The 19,866-nt window shown below is 40.9% G+C and overlaps 1 protein-coding gene across 2 annotated transcripts in view; it reads left to right on the top strand.

Moving 5' to 3' along the window:
* The window catches only part of FGL1 (fibrinogen like 1), a 42,104-nt gene that overhangs the window by 14,385 nt on the left and 7,853 nt on the right, over positions 1-19,866 (top strand). For both annotated transcript variants that reach the window (XM_019552603.1, XM_019552602.1), the window contains exons 3-6: positions 11,071-11,251; positions 15,846-16,005; positions 17,899-17,996; positions 19,150-19,238. In XM_019552603.1, the coding sequence (XP_019408148.1) occupies positions 11,071-11,251; positions 15,846-16,005; positions 17,899-17,996; positions 19,150-19,238 (528 nt within the window). The remainder of the gene's footprint in view (positions 1-11,070; positions 11,252-15,845; positions 16,006-17,898; positions 17,997-19,149; positions 19,239-19,866) is intronic.

Genomic DNA, 19,866 nt, shown 5'->3' with positions numbered 1-19,866 from the left:
AATAACTAACATATAGAAGGGCCTATAGCATGCAAATATTCCTTTGAAAAACAATATAAAAGTGAAAAAATATTTTTTTGGCTTTGTTGTTCTAATTAGAAGACTCTAGTAGACTCATAGATTTCATAGACACTAGGGCTGGAAGGGACCTCGCAAGATCATTGGGTCCAGGCCCCTGCCCAAAGGGCAGGAAATCAGCAGGGGTCAAATGATCCCAGCAAGATAGGCATCCAACTGTTTTTTGAAAGTATCCAGAGTAGGTGTTTGCACCACCTCTGGGGTAAATGTATTCCAGGCCCTGGGGACTCGGACAGTAAGGAAGTTTTTCCTTATGTCCAGCCTAAAACAATCTTCCAGGAGTTTGTGACCATTGAACTTTATCTTCCCATGGGGTGCCCTGGTGAACAGTTGTTCTCCCAGATCCTGATGCACACCCCTTATGTACTTATAGGCTGCCACCAAGTCACCCCAACCTTACGCTTTTCCAGGCTGAAGAGTCCCATGTATCTCAGCCTCTCTTCATAAGGTCTGCTCTCTTGTCCTCTAATCATTCACTTGGCTCTCCTCTGGACTCTCTCAAGCTTCTCTACATCCTTTTTGAATTACAGAGCCCAGAACTGGACACAGTATTCCAGCTGTGGTCTCACCAAGGCCAAGTAAAGTGGGAAGATGACTTCCTGGGTCTTGCTTGAGATGCATCAGTAGATACAAGCCAGAGTTTTGTTTGCTTCGCTGGCTGTAGCATTGCATTGGAGGCTCATGTTCATGTTGTGGTCAATCATGACCCCCAAGTCTCTTTTGGTCATGGTGCTAGCAAGCATAGCACTGCTGAGCCTATAAGTGTGGTGTGGACCTTGTATTTCTCAGTGTTGAATGTCATGAGGTTTTGATCCACCCACCTTGTAAGCCTGTTGAGGTCGGCCTGGCCTGATTGCCAGCCTATCCTCTAGGGTGACTACACTTCCCCACATTCTAATTAGAACTTGTCAGCGCAGGTGTCCTGCATGTGTACAAGCACCCAAAATGTAAAGCAGTTTTAGTGTCTTAGGATACGTCTTTTCTGAACAATGCAGTGCCAAGCAGAAAACCTTGATCTAGCTCTAAATGAGCTGGCTTGGATACTCAAAGCTATGTAGTTGTCTTAGTAAAGAACTTGCCAGGAATTTAGTCCTGTTGAGAGGAATACATTATGTTTAATCATATTAAACCCCCCAAGAATGCAAATTCAGTATAATATTAAGGGATTTAGGAGTATTTAAAATGATACTGTGAAGAAATATAGATTTAAAGTAAGTGGACACTATGAAAGATGTGGTTCCCAAGGGCTGCCATGATTTCTAGATTCCTAGATGTTTGGGTCAGAAGGGACCTTAGCAGATCATCGAGTCTGACCCCCTGTCCTGGGCAGGAAAGAGCGCTGGGGTCAGATAACCCCAGCCAGGTGTATGTCTAGCCTTCTCTTAAAGATCCCCAGGGTAGGGGAGAGTACCACCTCTCTTGGAAGTCCATTCCAGATTTTGGCAACCCTTACTGTAAAGACGTTCTTCCTGATGTCTAACCTAAATCTGCTTTCCGTCAGTTTGTGGTCATTGTTCCTAGTTACCCCAATGGGTGCCGTGGTTAACAAAGCAGCTCTTATTTCTTGCTGTCCCCCACTGATGTGCCCCCTATCAGCCACATCTTTCCTGACAGACTCTTGCTTCCATCTCCCAGGGTCTCATCCTGCCATGTCTTACCGTTGGTAATGAAGGGAGCCTGCCTTCTTAGGCTGGTAAGCCTAGGTGCTGTCTCTTTCTTTCTTTCTTTCTTCTCAGTACTTGTTCTTTTAGGCCTGTGTGCCTTAAGGGCTAAATTTGTGGTCTCGTTCTGTCCCTACAACCATGCCCACGCTTTGCAAAAGTGACCGATTAATAACTCCGATAGTTCTGGGAGAAAGGTGCCTTATGTCAGGCCTCCTCAGGTCTCCATGTCTTTGTTGGGGCCTTGGCCTTCCCAGCCTCTGCCCATTTCTCTCTATCTGGGATCCTTACCTTGGCCCACTACACTGGACCTCAGCTTAGCTTACCTTGCCCTTCTTGGGCTCCAGGCTCCTGACCCCTGGCTTTTCACCCCTCTTAGGCTTTGGGTCCCTGGTCCTGCTTTTGTCCCTTTCAGGCTCTGGCCCTAGCCCTCCTGGCTTCATGCCTGCGTTTGGTTTGAGTCCTGAGCCCTGGCAGAGTTCCCAAAACCACATGTGCCCCTCGGGCACTCCTGTGGCTGGCACCTTGTCCCTGGCAGGCCTCACTACCCCTTCTTCCTGAAGGCAAGCCTATGGGTTACCTGGGCCCTGCCCCTTCTGGCCAGCCTGGCCTATTAGCTGGCCTGAGCACAGGGGCTGCTTGTTAGTCCTAGCTCTGCCAGCTGCCTTTGCCTGAGTCATAAAAGCCCTTCCCTCAAAGAGCCCTTACTGGTTCTTCTGGCCCTGTAGCTCCCACCCCCCCACCACCCAAGAAACAGAGTAAGGATTCCCTGTTACAGACACCCATCTTTTTAAGTTCAGATTCAAGTTACTTTTTATCCCATTATATCATCAAGATAATAGTAACAATGTTAGCCTCTAATTAGTACTAATTTTTTAGGAAGCTTAATTAAGATAAGGAAGAAAGGTCATAGACAGATCAACATATACCCTAGTGTACCTTACATTGGTTTTGTATATGAATTTTCTAGATGTGCAGCTATCCCAGTCTTGTTCAAACAGTAGGCAGCTATGGCCTCTGGCACACATTGCATTTAGGGAGCAATTACCATGTTAATCATGCATAATTAGCAACATATCACATGTTCATTGAATTTGTGGCACCATAAAATGACAAACCAGCCACAAAGATATTCCACAAAAATGTAGAAATTTTTTTGGCTGTTTTCTATGGCTCCATAAATTGAATGTATGGCATGCTCCATCATCCTAGTGCTGACAGTGGTCCCAGTTGTCCCAGGAACCTAGTTTGGTGCTGTCAAAGTCCTGATGCTGACAGTCACTGATTGTCAGCATCAGGCTTGCTAGACCCAAAACCTTAAAGAACTTTGCCCTTCATCCCCCTCAGGCAAGGCTCTTTAAGGGCTGGATCCCAGGAAGTCTCAGAGCATGGGGCAGCTCTAAGGTCTGGGACACAGCCCTTCTCTCTGATTCTCTGGATTGATCTGGGCATAGTCCTGGGTCCAAAATAGGACTGGCATTGTGCAATGACAGATCCTGACATTTATTTGAATGTTGGTATCTGGTATGAGACACTCAGGGTCTGAGACAAAGCTGCTCCCCGCCCATTCGGTGGGATTGGGCTGGGAGCAGTTCCAGGTACCAAACATGGTTGTCACACTGTTCTATCCCCAAAAGCATCCTTGGGTCTCAGATTTGGGACACCAGGGCACCTCTTTCAGAGGATGTGCATCTTTGAACAAGTGCACTTCCCCCATTCCCAGTTGCATGTGCACATTTAAAGAGGTACGCAACACTCAGAGCTGTGGATGAGAGGGCTTTCCCCATTCCCTGCTGCATGTGGCCCTTTAAAGGGGTGTCCAGCACAAGCAGTGGGAGATATGGGAGCTCTCCCATTCCCAGCTGTACATGCAAAGCACCTCTTAAATAGGTAAATGAAACTGGGGATGAGAAAGTCCCTCCACCTCCTTCTGTTTGCGCCTGGCACCCCTTTAGTCTGGCACATGCAGCAGGAAATAGGGGAGCTCCTCCACTGTACCGTATGGAGCATCACAAGCCTTACACTGGGGAGGCTCTGGCATGGCATGGCAAGCAACGTGACTTGGGGAATGGTGCATAAAATTCTTCAAATCCCAGTCACGCAACTGCCTTAGCATCTGTCAGCAGCTTTACTGTGCCTCACCAGTGTGCCATTAGAGAATGGGTAGTAAGCTCTTTGCAGATGACTACTGTGGGATACTGTCCCTGAGCCTTTCTTCTATGATTCTCCATCAGATTGTATGAAGTTATCCCAATGTTGAAGTTTGTGTCATATGTCCACTACTCTCTCCCACTAGTGTAAGACTTGAATCTCTCAAATATAAAGAACTGAACCAGTTAGTCCTGGACAAGTCACTTAACCCTGTTCCTCAGATTTCCCTTGTGACAAATTTAGCCTTTATCTCAGGAGTGTTTAGAAGTATTATTTTGAAAAAGTATTATTTTGTGCTTTGTTGCTGTAGAGCCAGCAGAGGAACCATGAATGTTTCAAAGCATTTCATTTTTAGTAAACTCTCTTTAGTAGGGTTTTAAAATACTTGAGCATCTATTACATCAAATGGGATAGTAAACATACTCAGAAGCATAACTATGCTGTGAGAAAGAAGTAACCTTTCGCTGACCTGACACATGTGTTTCCTCTTAAAGGGCATTTGTATGAATTCTGCAATATGGGATCAGTTGACCAGCATGAACTATCCTATAGTGTAAACTTTCAGGAGTGTACTATTATAATACACCTGTGTACATAAACAGATTAGAATCATAGACTCATAGAAAATTAGGGTTGGAAAGGACCTTAGGAGATCATCTAGTTCAACCCCCTGGTCAAAGCAGGACCATCCCCAGCTGTATCAGAGACAACTAAAGTAACAATTTTCCCAACAGTTTAATTTTTCCCATCAAAAGCTTCTGTGAGAATCTGGGTAAGTTGAGGCCAGATTTTTAAAGGTGTTAGGTACTAAAATGAAGATAGGCACCTGCTGGTTTTTTTCTAATAATTTATGTGCCCAGCTGTCACTGATTTTTTGTTCTCACTCCCCCATCCAGTCTTCAGTGAATAAAAAAATAAGTATTTATTTGGGATGATGTTATTATAACATGATCTCTTAAAGAGACATCAGCACAAAAGTTTGATAGATGAATGCATATCCAAAAATAAAAATCAGAAAGGATGTTGAAAAATTGAGCTGCTTACATTTGAACTGCTGAAAAAATTTGCAATAGTTGGAGAACGTATTAAAAATAAAAATATTTTTAAATTGCCTTCACTTTTCATTTTTCTTACTTTCCTTTTTTATCTTTCTTCTCTCCTTTCTCCTTAGCAATTATCCCTTATTTTTATTGCAGTGGAGCTCATAATCAGGATGGATTCCCTACTGTTTTGAACACTATGCATGTGTAATAAGACACCTGAGTGCAGGATCTATTTATATATAAATGGGACAGGATTATATACAAATTTCATATGAAACTCTAAAGCACAGAGAAATTAATTGGCTTATCCTAGGTCCCATAAGACTGTGAAAAATGAATCCAGAGTTCCTGTGTAATGCCTAATCCCTTCCTCTTCCCTACCTCACTCTCATCTCTACCATTCACTCTTTCCAACATTCACCTACTTTTTGCTTTTTTTAAATTCCCTTTCCTACAATTTGTTCTTTATCCCCAGTACCTGTCATAATCCAGTATGGCACTGGGGAGGAGAGCAGGTAGCTGTTAGTCTTCACAGTAGATTAACAGCCTACATAGAGCAGTGGTGCAAATAAGCTCCCCAAAGACTTACTGATCAAAATAGCTGACAAAGTGTTACATGGTGTCATAGAGATTTGATGATGATTGGAAGAGAAGAGAAGAGTTTGCTCAAAGGCACGCTTACTAGAAGGCTTTATTGACATCAGGGTGGTAAAATTAGTATATGAAAAATCTGTGGTTGGTCCTGGAATCTTTAAAGAAGCTGCTTCTGTTAAGAGTCATCTGGCAGATTCAGGAAAATGAGCAATAGCACCACACGGCCATCTGGGTAAATTTGACTATTATTTACAATACAACACAGATGTAATGCTGATGAATCTATAACCTATGTCACAGAGTCGTAGCTTCTTTATCATTGCTCACTCATAGCTAGGAGCATGATCATGGTCTGGCCATTAGCATTTACTTGAAAATTATATCCCAGAATCAGTCTTAAAAATGTTGGATGATCCTGCTATAAAGGCCTCCTCTTCTTTTCTTTTCCTTTCCCATCCCAGCTATAAAGACATCCTCTCCTTCATGGCATTGTGCCTGTGTTCAGGATTTGTGGAAATTTAACAAGAGTCCCTTCTACGTACAGCCAGATGTAACTCTGTTTACATGAAATATGCATCCTTATGCCTGTTTTTAGGGTATTTTTTTCTTGCCTTTGGCTGTACCAGATGTGCAGCCTGACTGCCTATGCTGACCATCTTGTGCTGTTGGTCACATCTGGAAAAGATTTGCAGTGAAGTATTGTTGAAGTAAAATGCATTTCTGGGTGTTGCCAGGCCACAACAGGGATTTTGGGCATCTTTTCCTGAGTTTTAGAATTTGGCCCTTTTGCCCATTCTCTCTCGAGCAGCCAGATAGTATGGAGCTAGGACCATATCTGAATCTGGCCCAAAGTCCTATTTGGAATTTTCAAAGCTGCCTTTCAGCGGCAGGCACAGCAGAGGTAACGAACCCTCCCCTCTGGAATAGGCTACTAACAAACTAGCTGATTCTGCCACATGTCCCAGGATGTCATCCATCAGTGTACAAATAAGTATGAATTAAATTAGAAAAAAAATCAGAGATGCAACGCAAATATTCAGAACGAAGACATATATTCAGGAGAGTCAACAGGTCAGAAGCAATACATACTTACCTAAAGAAACCTAGTACATTAAGAGCAAATGACAATGTTATTTAAAAATATCATGCTAAAAACTTATTTTAAATCATTCTTTATCTCTCACTTACAAATATCTAATATTTATTTTTTCCTGTAGTCCATCTCCTATTGTAAGTTGGTCAACAAAGGAAACTGCATTCTCTGGAGTGAAAAAGCAAAGCCTGACATCCTGCGGTAGCCTTGAGTTTTACCGTAAATAATAGGACGTAACCATGACCCAGTTTACACACATGTTTTTTGTATTAGACATTCCTCTGCTTTTTAACTAGATCCACAATATTACTGAGAGAAGGAGAAAATCACATGTTAGTATCCTGATTTGTAGCTTTTTATTTGTACTGTTTATTTCAGTTAACCTAGTCTGTTTTCAGAGCTGTGCTGATATCACTGACTGATTCATCAACAAGTACAACCAAACAGAACCATGTTAGTTTGTGTCACACAGAGATGTACTGGAGGACCTCTATATTCATTGAATAGAAAAGTACAATACCATTATGGAAAGACATTTTCAAGATTTTTGCAGAGGAGAATATTACAAAGTGTCACATTGAAATAAAATTAAATATTAGTCTTACTCTCTTCTTACTGACATAGAGGAGGTACATTTAAATCAATGGTAGTAAATCGTGTGGTAGTATAATAGTAAGTAAAATCACTAGAGTTCCCAAGATGACATGCATTAATTACAATATCACAACATTCACTATCTATTAACTATTTTAAAGTTATAGAAATGTAATATAGATGCAGTATAGTTAGGGACTGCCTAATTCACAGTTTTGTGGATTTTGCAGAATCCATGAAATTTGGGATTGTCCACAAAAGCTGCAAAATCAACAAATAAAACCCTTAATAATGTAGCCCGAGTACACCCAGGGGTGTGCCCTGTCTGCAAGTGGAAGGGATGGGGTGGTCAGGCAAGAGTGCTATGAGAGGGGCCTTCTGCCTGGGAGCAGTTTAGAGCCAGTATAGAGCCAGGCTAAGACAAAATGCTTAACTATATACAAATTTATTGCTACACAAAATAAATATGAATAAGAGACATTAAATATTTACAGTAGAATTAGTATGGGACACCCTAGGCAATAATTAACTCCCTTGCACAAAATGAACATGAACACTAGGGAATAGGTAAGTCAAAGCATCAACACAATAAACACCTATAAGCATCAACTTAGATAAACCCAGGTAAGCTGAAGTAGCAATGCAATATTCCAATAATAAGCAGTAAACATATATAGGTAATGAAGACAGGTAAACCCATATACACCCCCTTAAGGAGTACCCATAACTATATTAACCTCTACAATATGAAGCAGCATCAATCACAGAATATGAAGTGCACTCAGCACCCCATGGGGTGTTCCCTGGAGCACCTCCCCTTTAGGGCCCTGGGCTGTGGACACACCCCCTCCCACAATGGAGAAGGGTGGAGGCTGCAGACCCTCCTCTCCCAAGCCCACCTCCCCTGTGGGACCTACTTCTCCAGCAACCCTCACTCCGGCTGTAAAGCAGCCAAAGCTCCAGCAGCACCTCTGGCTCCTCTTGATGGCCTGGTACCCTGCACTGGGCACCCCAGGTACTCCCATGGGAACTGAGCCTTTGCTGGCTCTGGTTCCCCAGCCTCACAACAGGGGTCCTTCCCTTTCCCAGGCCCTGTTCTGGCCACAGGGGCTCTTTTAGTTTAATGTGGAGTCACGCTGCAGGGCTCTGGCTGCTTGGCCTAGAGTCGGGGCTAACTTGAACAACCTCGAGCTGCTCCCAGGGGCAGCTCTCCATGTGCCGACCTGCTCACTGTGTGGGGCCTGAGCAGCGTTCAACTGCTCCCAGGGCCAGCTCTCTGTATGCCGACTTGCGCACCAGAGGCCCAAGCAGCCTCAAGCTGCTCCTAGGGCTGGCTTTCTGTGCCCTGATCCACATGCCGCTTACCCAAGCACTTGCTGGATTCACAGGCTCAAGCCGCCTCGAGCAACTTCTAGAACCTGAGCACCGTACACCGATCCATGTACCACTGAGGCTCAGGCAGGGTCCCAAGGACAGTTGTCTCCAGAGCTCCTCTCTCCTCGCTGTCCCTTGCCACATCTCTCCCCTAGGATGCTGAGCATGCTCTCCCTTTATACACTTTGGGGGTTCCACCCCTAAAGTCTGGCAGACCTGCCATGCTGCAGTTCACAGTCCGGTCGGGGAGCTTCTCACTCCCTCTCTTTGGGAAAGGCGTGATGCCCACTTTCCCCCAGCTTGTTTCTGATTGGTGGATTGGCTCCACCAATCAGGATTGAGGATTCTCAAGTCCCTGAACATGGAGCTCGATCAGGTAAGTCTGTCACCATAAAAATAAGCGGTCCTTGCTGCCTAGGGTGGCCATCCTAGAGGACAGTCCAATTGTCCTCTGTCCTCTATCAATGTGAAACTGGATGCCTTTATGTCCTCTATTTTTCTCTTGAAGAGAAAAATAGAGGACATTAAGGTGTCAGGTTTCATATCAGTAAAGGACAGAGGGCACAGTAGCAGAAAACTGGAATGTCCTCTATGATGGCCACCCTATGACTGCTGGGAGGGGAAGGTGCCGGGGCTGCTGGGGCAGCACGAATGGCAGCAGACAAGATAGCAGTTGCACCCTCATCTCTCCTCCCCTGCTGAGGCCTCTTAGCACTGAGGGGCAGGGTGGCATGAAGGGCAGCCAGCCATCGAGATTATGGCCACCCCTACATCCCTCTTCCTCTCCAGGCCTCTCTGCCAATTAGCCCTGAGGGGCAGGGCCTCTGCAAAATGCCCATGAAATCAGCATTCCATGCTATAAGTGGGCTGCAAAAAACCTTTGCCTTGCCACGATTTAGGTATGCCGCTAAGTATAGTTAAATGTCAAGGACCAAATCCTCAGCTGGTGTAAATAAATGTAGTTCTGTCCATGGAGTTGTGAAGATATGGCTCTACGTGTCAAATTTCGTTGACGTTCTAAAATTTTCCAGGTGCAGTTCTGGTTATAGCATCACATCATGAGCAAATTCTGTCACTATCAACCAGCTGCTAAAACAGCAAAAAGTACACAAACAATACTCTAAGTAGAAAATTAGAGGCCAGGTTGAAAATTTGGCCTAAAAGTAGTAGGAAACCTCTGAAAATGAACAGTCCAAGTGTTTTTTAATAACTAAGATATACAAGCTAGTTACTATTAGCAGACAGGTTATGTATTATGTAAGCCCAATCCTAGGAAAGGTTATGTATGTGAACATCTTTACTCATTAACAGGGATCCTAGTTTTCCATTCACCATGGAAAACCACGAAAAACTTCAGAATCCACATTTTTCTACAAGCTACTGAAAGTGCAGTGGCATCCCACTGCAAGTGGCACCATTTCTGCTCTGTTTTATTTTTGCCATGGATTTTGCCTTTCAGTTTTAACCATGGGAGTTGATGATCTCAACTCTATGCAATAGTATTCGTTCTCAAAGTTGTAGGCATTCCTTAATTTAAATATAGTATTAGATTAACATTTCAAGGCTCTGTGAGAAGTGTGTAATAACAACAGAAAAAGAAAGGTAGCTATTTCGTCTTTCTGTAGCATGTTAGATCCCGACTCCATGTGGCACCCAACAACTAGGAAGATGACAATCCAATTGCTTGGGATCCAGTTGCTCAGGGAGCAAACAGGGACCAAATATCAGCACACATTGCTTGACGGCAGCTTTATTCAGAATGGAGACAGCTTCGGGCAAGCTCCCAGAAAAACAATAAACCAGGGAGCAGCAGTGAACATTAGTTTTTTTTTTCATATTTATACACCTTGGTTCATATTCATTAACATTTACTCCATCTTTGCCTCTCCTTCGTTCCACCCATATTTCTTCCTATCTCAAGCTCCTCCTCTGTTTACTGTTTACTTCATTATCATGGAATTGCCTATGCATTTAATTCACTTACATGTCTTTCTGCCATGAGCGCATGCTCAAGACCGTGAACCCAGCTTCTCTTGGTCATTTGCTGTTTCTTGCTGACTCCTTCATCTCCAAGGTCTTACTTCTGCTTTATCTCCTGACGATAGCTGGTGAGCTGCATCCTGTTCTCCTTGCACAGTGAATCATACATCCTACACACTACCACATTGTTAGGAAACTGCTTGCCTAAGCTTTTGCAATGTTATTTTTAATGTATCATTCTGCCTTGTGGTTAGCAGCTTTGCTGGCCACAGGCTAAAGCCTTTATTCAGCTGTAAATCTAGTGCTCCCCAAGATCCAAATATTGTCACCCTAACATAGCATACTAGGTAGCAGTAATGGAGGGGAGAGTAATCGTCGTATTCTATTTTTACAACAATTAGTGACAAAGCTGTATTTTAGAGAACAGTAGTTTATTAATGCAAAACAAAGTGCTCTGATAAATATTGTTGACACTACTAGCAGGATGCATTTCCCCCTCTAGACTCTACAGAGTTGTTTGCAAGAGCAGCTGAGGCTCCAGGCTCAGGTGAGACTTCTGGAATATCGTGTAAAACAGCAGCAGGTAAAAATTGTGCAGCTCTTACAGGAGAGGGAGATTCAATACAGTGACAGGGGAGATGAAAACAGTGTCATTGACCTGGGAGAAAAAAGACAGTATGCAGGTAAGAATTTAATCCTTTTCAATTTGCATTTATTTTAATTGTGTTTACCTAAGGCGAGTAAAACTGAGACTTTTACTGTTTATAGCCCTACTCTTAAATTCCCAGAGGAAACTGTCCTACCAAGACATAGCATTCAGTTGTTATGCAAATTTTGTTGCTTCAGGATTAGACAGTGCAATAGTCTCTATACAGAAGTATATCTAAACTGCCTGGACTCTGATGCTGGTGCAGAATGTGGCTGCATGCTCTTTTAAATGAGATAACTTGTTGGGCACATGTTATATGTGGGCATAATGATTTATTGGTTTCTGAGTACATTTTAAGATGATAGTTTTGACCTTTAAAGCTCTGAACATCCTAGTACCAGTGTATCTGAGAATCCACCTCTCCCTAGTTTTGTGTTACTGCTCTAGCCACACTGGGTGGTGACACCAGAGCTGGTGCTCCATGCTGTCTAAAAATGAGAGAGAGCTGTTTACAGGATGTTTTCTATGAGAGCCCCTCAGCCGTGGAACTCCCTATCGTCTCAGTCCAAAATAGCCCAGCTCTGTTGACATTAAAATTTGGAACCAAAAGAAACTCTAATCAAATATTGTCATAGCAGCAGGGAAAGACTTTCTCAAGATTGTAAAGTGATACAAATAATGGAGACTTAAAGAAACAACTAAGGTCTGTTATGTAGAACCACATTCTTTAAGAATGTAAAGAGACTGAGTTAGGAGGCTGACAAGAACGGGCAGAGGCCTTCCAAATAAATATGGCTTCAATAATCTTTTTCAGCCAAGGGATGTAAGCCACTCCAAATAAAAAAAAATATTCCAAGGCATGGACTATATAAATAAATAAACAAATATGCCTTAAACTCTAAATCATGACTGTTTTAAATTTGATTTTAGAAACACTGAGCAATGCATTATGTATGACTTGATTTCTTCCAGAGGCACAGACACTACCACATAGCCAGGACATATAAAGCAAGACATTTAAAAATGATAAAAAGTTTAGAATCCTGCCCCAGGGCAAGTAGAAATAATACAGATTTCATAGAATTGTTATTTGTATTCCTGACCGTAACCTTAGTGGGACTGATGATTTGATTAGTTAACAAAACACTGAGTCCCACTCCAGTTACTTTGGGCCAGCAGATCTAGCTCCTTGAGGAGCCTCTCCACAAATGCTGTCATCTACAATGTGGCCATGGTAAGTGGTCCACAGCTAGAGCACCAGGCCCCACATATCTTTCTAGTGTTCTTGGGAAGTGGGGAGGTTTTTAATAAGAGTGCATGGTGATCTATGGGGAATTCTGATGGTTGATGGTGGCTAACTTCTGTCCCCCTGGTGGGGGCAGAACCACCTCCAATAGTAAAAGACAACAGGAAGACTTAGAAGCCAACATTTTAAGCATATTTTGTCTTGAAGTGAACACAGCTCAATAGGAAAGATGAATTTGTCTCTTTGAAAGTTGTAGTACCAAAATGCAACACAAATAAGAGAAAATCAAGCCCACCAACAGTAATTTAGGTGGACAGAGGATTTTACTCACAGAAACTTAGGAACTTACATGATGAAGAGGGCATTTTGTGACTGTAATTAGCTTCTAATGTGGTATTTAGACTCCTAAATCCCCTAGTGAATCTAGCCCTAAACTCTGAATACCCTGACCTCCTACTAAAGTAAGTCAGTGGCATCTCAGTACGTCATAGGTTTTATCTCTGTTTCGTAATTTTTTCCTAATGTTCAAAGATACCCTATCTCACAGAGCTATTTAGTCAGCAGAATATGAATAACTTAATATTTTGGGTTTCTGCTACATCTTACACCATAAAGAAAATCTTTCTATACTCCAGTTGTCCTCTCAGCAATGCACCATTTTAATTATTAAAATCATGGTACCCGTGGAAGCAAACCAGCATCGTCCAAGCTGGGTTTGAGGCTTTAATTTTGATTTGCATCTATGCTATAGAAAGGACAATCACAATATCTGAAAGGCTGAAAAATATTTTTATAGTCAGAGAACATAGCTTCTGTGTGTGTTATTCTAAAATTCCATGAATCAGGAGCTGTTTTGTGCCGTCCAGGACACCCCTACTGGCAGTCAAGAGCTTAAGGAGAAAAGTTGAATCATAAATTAATACAAATTTCTTCTGCTTCTATAATAGATGAAGTTATCTTGGCAAGTTTTAAAACATCAGTGCAGAAAGATTGTAGCAGTTTTGTTGCAGTTATAAATGAAATTTTCTTTACCTTCTGAGTATTTTATAGGGATCTCCTGGGCAACCTCACTCAGTCATTATCTCTATGTCAAAATCATCTAAACCCACCTTTAATGTAATTCTTCAAAATCAGTTGAACTATAGTAGGAGTGAATTTAACCCTGTGAAACACAAATACTTCCCACTTTGCATGCTGTTGTCTCTGCAACTCAACCCCAGAGCTTTTCCACATCAGATCTAAGTAGGTAATCAAGAGTAAGTAGAGATAGCAGTTTCATAGATCCATATGAGACTGAATGGTTGTGTTTTGAGTTTTCAGTGTATAACTAATCCTTCAAAATTATTAGCTTTGTTATAGCAGAGGCACCAGGCCATAGCAAAGGTATCTTGCTGTTCATCACATTCTTGTGTAGACCATCCACTTTAGAAACTATAAAAAATGGTACACCTTAACCATGCCAATCTGGTGGGCTATTCATCTAAGGCAATCTTTTGACTTTGACTTTTTATAACTAAAGGAAATTGTTGTGGAGCCAACCCCAAAGGCCAGATTTCATCCCGTAATCCAGGGGTTTTCAACCTTTTTGGATCAGTATACCTCAGCAGCTGGAGACAGAGCGGGGGGAGCGGGTGGTGGTGCATGGCTGGATGTGGAGTGGGGGACAGGGAGGGCAGCCAAACATGGAGCGGTGGCAGCCACTGCGCGTAAGCTTCCCCCGCCCCCAATGTCTGGCCAGGCAGGCAGTGCCTGTGCAGCAGTGTGGGTCAGTGCGTGGTGGTGCTCCATCCCCACCCGCCCATGTGTACCCCCTAGGGCCTTCTCAAGTACCCCCGGGGGTATGTGTGCCCCTGGTTGACAACTCCTGCCATAATCTATTGCAGAATTCTCACTTCCCAGTCTATATATCTAATGATCCACTTATACAAGAGAAAAGGTCATTGGACTTCTGTATTATATTAGTGCTAGTAACAGTAGAAATAATAGTTTGTGTTTTTATTTATAGTATTCACACCACACATTTCCAAGTGAGATGAGAGATGAGAAAATAAGGTCCTTGCCCCAAAAGATCCCAAACCTTACCTCTCTCTAATCACATACAGGCATCTTCAGGAACTGAACTCTTACAGCTACCAGTCTTCAGATCCTGTTCTTCCTATCTGCACAGTCAGGGTTTTCCTTTTTATTATAATTTACACACATTTTTATATTTACACACATATTATATAATATTATATAAACATTAAGGGAGTTAGGTCCCAGTTCAGTAAATCACTTAAGTGCATGCTTGAGTACTTTGCACACTTTGGATTCTAGTGAAAAAATCATGGGTGTTTCAGAACATTTTTTTACGTGTCTCTCATAGATTAGTTTAGATGTTATTTAAATTACTCTTTCTTCTATAGTCTGGCCAAATCCTGGCATACTCATTTGTTTTCAGTGTAAACAGTTTATTTTCTGTATCTAAACTTTACTGGGACTGTCTCTGGGGAGAAAGAAAATGGTTCAGAAAATTGTAAAGTGGCCAAGAAATGCAAAAATTTTTTACATATATATATATAAAAAAAATGCTGGCAAAGGTCCAGTGAATATGTTCAAAAGTTTTTCAGAGGTAAATTGTACATTGAATCAGCTTTACCCTTGCCAGGAAAAACAGAAAATATTGAAAATTATACATCTTTCCTGTTTGACTGCTTGATGGTAGATTAGATATAAACAAAGAGTTCTTTTCATAGGATAATTATTAACTCCTAGGAGAAAAAAATTATACAATTATATTACTATTTTATATTCACTGGAACTGATTTTGCCATTGTCTTGAATTTTACTTAGCCATTTACACCAAAGAAAAATTAATGAAAAACAGTATTAAATCAGCATCATCACGTTGTATACAGTTTGCACTGGCATAAGTTAATTTGCACTGATTTTGCTGAAGGTGAAAAAAAACACATCAACTCCACCTTTTGCTTCCTTTCTCCTAACTTTGATTCAGCCCTGTTGTTTGTGCTGAACAGTTTTCTGAGTTACATCAGTGTAAACTTTTCAACCTAACTCAGAGATATGCCAGTGCAAATGAAAACAGCGTCAGGACTACACTACTAAATGACTTTGCAAGATTTACAAAGATCCCCTTGAAGAAGTATCAAAATTTTTGCCAATCTTTACTGAATTATGGAAATAAAAATGCTAAATCAAAAAGATTGATATAGAAAGTCTTTGCATATATGTCTACTTTGTTCCCTTCTAGCTAATATGCAAGTGGTACATGTTTATTATAAATGGATTATGCTGATGATGATCCCTGTTTGTAAGGCTTGTTATTAATAATATTGTAACTACAGGACCAAAACATATCATTCAATTGCTGTTTTGAGAACAGATTGTGCTGAGATTTACAATGATGGTCATAAGGAAAGTGGATTTTACAAGATGAAACCTCTTCAGAGTCCTAGTGAATTCCTTGCCTACTGTGACATGTCAGAAGGTGGAGGCTGGACTGTTTTTCAGAGACGTTCTGATGGCAGCCAGAACTTCGATAGGTAGGAGTTGGAGCAAGGAGTTAACATTAAAAATGAAGAACAAGCACCTGGAATTAGGAGGGACCAAGTTAAATATTAACTTTAAAAATATGTCTGTAAATATGTATTGCAAATGAAAAATGAATAGGCAAAGCCACCAAACTGAGCTTCTATAAGTACGTACACCTACGTGGCATAATGTAGTGCTTTACAGAACTCCCTGAATGGGCTCCATTAAAACTGGCAGCTTGCTACGCTGGGTAATTTATTTTTTACAGCAGTATTTGTGGTAATTTAGATATTTGTGCCATAACATGGTTCTGTTATGTGCAATCAGGATTATTCCAGTTTTAAGCACCAGAATTTCATTTTGCAAACTTTCTGCTCTGTGTAAATATCAAACTAATGCATCTTCTAAAAAACTCTGAGAGGCAGATAGGTATTAGGGATGCTTGGAAAAATATCTCCCCTTCCCAACCCCCCTTGGAAAAATTAAACTTCTTAGTGAAAAACCAAAACATTAGTCAGGTATGTTCAGTGACACTAACTCAGTGCAGGAAAGTCAAAATTGAAATTCAGTAGCCCAAGATCCTGTTTCCTAGCCCTGAGCTTCTTCATACAGCATAGTTTTATAATCCATGCACAATTAACTTAAGTGATAGTAGTTGTACCCTGTGGCCACATCTACACATGTAGCAGACTGTGTAGTTGTTACTTCGCAGTACCATTGCCTCACATTTTTTTTCTGACGCTACTGCACAGTAGCAATGAGCTACTGCACAGTAGCTTGTTACTACTGCATAGTAGCGTCACCACATGGTTAGTGCCTGGCAACGCTACTGCATGGTAGCAATGAGCTATGGTGCACTAGTTTGTTGCTACTGTGCCATAGCATCTCATGTAGATGCACCCAGTAGGGTGTATTATTTTCCTGGTAAGCTTTGAAGCTACACTGCCCAAAGTAAAGATCTTTAAACATTTAAATGTCTCTGAACATTTGACTCCCTACTTATAATTCCTTTTGTTTAAACAACACCTTGCATCGCCCATGACATATATATAGTACCTATTTGGTTCTCCTTCTTAAAAATCTACTAACACTTACTGCTAGACAGCTCTAAAGCCACCAGTAAGCCATACCCTAATGAGCAAAAGCAGTTTGCAAAATCATAGTAGCTATATCTGCAGGAGTTGTTTAACCTATTTAGTAAAATCATAGAAAGCCTACTGTTTGTGATGAACTAGTGTGGCAGATGTACTCTTGAGTCACTTATGAAATGTTTCTTCATGGAATAATTTATTAATTTGCAAAGTCTGCTTGTTGGAATTTAGGTAAATCATGGGGTACAGGAAGTTAGACTAGATGGTCATAAACACTTTTTTTAGTTCAAAAGCTATTAATCATGCCCTTTTTTGGCTGTCCTCATGAAATCTAATCTTAACTCAGGGATACAGTCAGCAGTAATGCCATTTAAGTCAAGAGAAAGCAGAAGAAACTCCATGTAGGTAACAGGGAGGCATCGACATGTTCATTAATGTGCAGTGCCTACTGCGCATTAAATTTAGTACTTGCAAAAGGAAGTACTAAATAAAGGCACAGTAGGCTGCCCTACTGCACATTAATGTAATCACTTTTTTCATGACAGTTAATGCACAGTAGATTAATACTACTGCACATTAGCCTAATAACACAAGTTTTTGCCATGACACTGTAATGCACAGTCAATCAGTCTACTGTGCATGAAGCATCTCATGGATACATTAAATAAAACCAGAGTAAATGAAATAAGAATCATATCCAAAATATTCATTTACTAATGCTTTTATAGAAGACTGTGAGATTAAAGTGATGTTTCTAGCAAACACTTTATTCTTTTTAAATAACCCTCATAATTTGTTTAAATTTATTTTCAGAGTATGGGCTGACTATGAACAAGGTTTTGGAAATTTTGTCTTGAGAAATGGTGAATACTGGCTTGGAAATAAAAATCTTCACTATCTGACCAGTCAAGGTAAGACTCGTATCAAAATAATTTTCTTCTTTAGCTGCCTTTGCCCTCTAGACAGATCTACCATTTGTTTTTTGTTTGTTTGTTTGTTCGTTGTTTTGTTACTTTGCCTTTTCAGCATCAAAATCTGATATCTTTGCACTAGTGTTAAATCCTGTGTCTGAATGGAGTTTCTGAGGGCTTGTACCAGTACAAAACCCACCAGAATCGGGACAGTGCTCTGCAGTAAATAAGGACGTAGCATTTTGAACATTCAGAATCTTCAGATCCATTCACCCATTCCACAACATCAATTTGACTGGCAGTTCAGGCCCAGACAGTGAACTTCATTTAGTATGGGTTTGTAATGGTATAGATCTGAGCATCTTTTAGCATTTCTAGCATCTTGGGAATGATGACGATGACAGTATCTCCTTCCTACTGATTTACTGTTCTAACTTAACCTCCCTTTGATATTAGGTTACTGATTGTTAGAACTCCATTTCTTTGCAGCCAGCATAGCTGAAGTCTATGCCATTGTATCCTTTGTGCTACTAGTAAATGAAGTTAGCCTGAGTTTACCTGCATGTGATAGAACATTAACACACACTTGGCCAGTTTGCTGACAGCTTACATTAGGAGCATGTCCTGACTGCTCAATGAACCTTTGAGAATATCAGGTAAATTGTCTTATGAGATAAGGAATCTAGGTCAGTGGGACTGGATAAATGGAAGTGACAAGAAAATTTGGTTCACATATTCAGGGCCAGACCCGCACAAACTATTACAGCTCCACTGGAGAGTTTCTCACTTTTACACATGCTGAAGATTTGGTTTTGGCTGTTAACCTTTTCATCTACAGAGGAGTTGAAGGGTTTGTCCTTCCATACCACAGCCTGGTATCCTGCTGTAAAGCATGCCCACCCACTTGCTCCCATGTGCACTAAAATATTGGTTTAGCACCTTCTCTTTTAAATAAGGCCTCTAAAATTCGGAAAATAAAGACTAGAAAGAGGATTACAAATATGGAACATTCTGTAAAGAAGACAGAATACATTCATGCAAGAAAGAACAAAAACCAGGGTTTTAATCTTTTTTTGTATAATTAATACATTGTTTTTATTCTGGGGAATGCAAAGAAGGATGCTATAATAGGAATTATATTTTGTTGTTTAAGGAAACTATACTTTAAGAATCAATCTAATTGATTTTGAAGAAGAACGGCGCTTTGCACAGTATACAAACTTCAGAGTTGCAGATGGGGAGGTAACAATCAGCGTTTTAATTAAAATATTAATTCTGTTAACAACCAATATTATATTAGTCTGTAAAAATAGTTTCTGTATTTTTCTTGTACATATGGTATCCAGTGTTTCTTATTATCATGTTTTCTTTCTTATCAGTTGCCTGGAATTTTAGATTGTATAACAGCTCTCTGGTTTAAGCTTGTCAATTGGTTTCAGTCAACCATAATTTGTGTCTGTCTAAAAGGTTTACAATTAGTCTTTTGATTCTACAGCAACATTTATAAATAATAAACAGTTTTCACAGAATTTTGCTGATGCTGTTAATGATCCAGGCCTGCCAAATTTTTTACAAGAAATGTGTTTCATAAGGTGAAATTTTATTAAGCAATATTAGCCTTCATAAACCACAGCATATACTCTTTGCTAACAAAGGTCATCATTCAGCACAGTACTTCAACATGTGTCTAACTTTAAATATGTGAGTAGTCCTCTTGAAATAAGTTCATAAAGACTAGTCACGTGATTAAATTTCATAGAATTCATAGACATTAGAACTGGAAGGGACCTTGGAAGATCATTGAGTCCAGCCCCCCGCCCAAAGGGCAGGAAGTCAGCTGGGGTCACAGGATCCCAGCAAGATAAGCATC

Source organism: Crocodylus porosus, unplaced genomic scaffold (assembly GCF_001723895.1).
Source record: "Crocodylus porosus isolate Cpor-Errol unplaced genomic scaffold, CroPor_comp1, whole genome shotgun sequence".
Taxonomy (NCBI): domain Eukaryota; kingdom Metazoa; phylum Chordata; order Crocodylia; family Crocodylidae; genus Crocodylus; species Crocodylus porosus.
The sequence above is the reverse complement of the archived record's forward strand: the minus strand, read 5'-3'. Positions and strand labels throughout refer to the sequence as shown.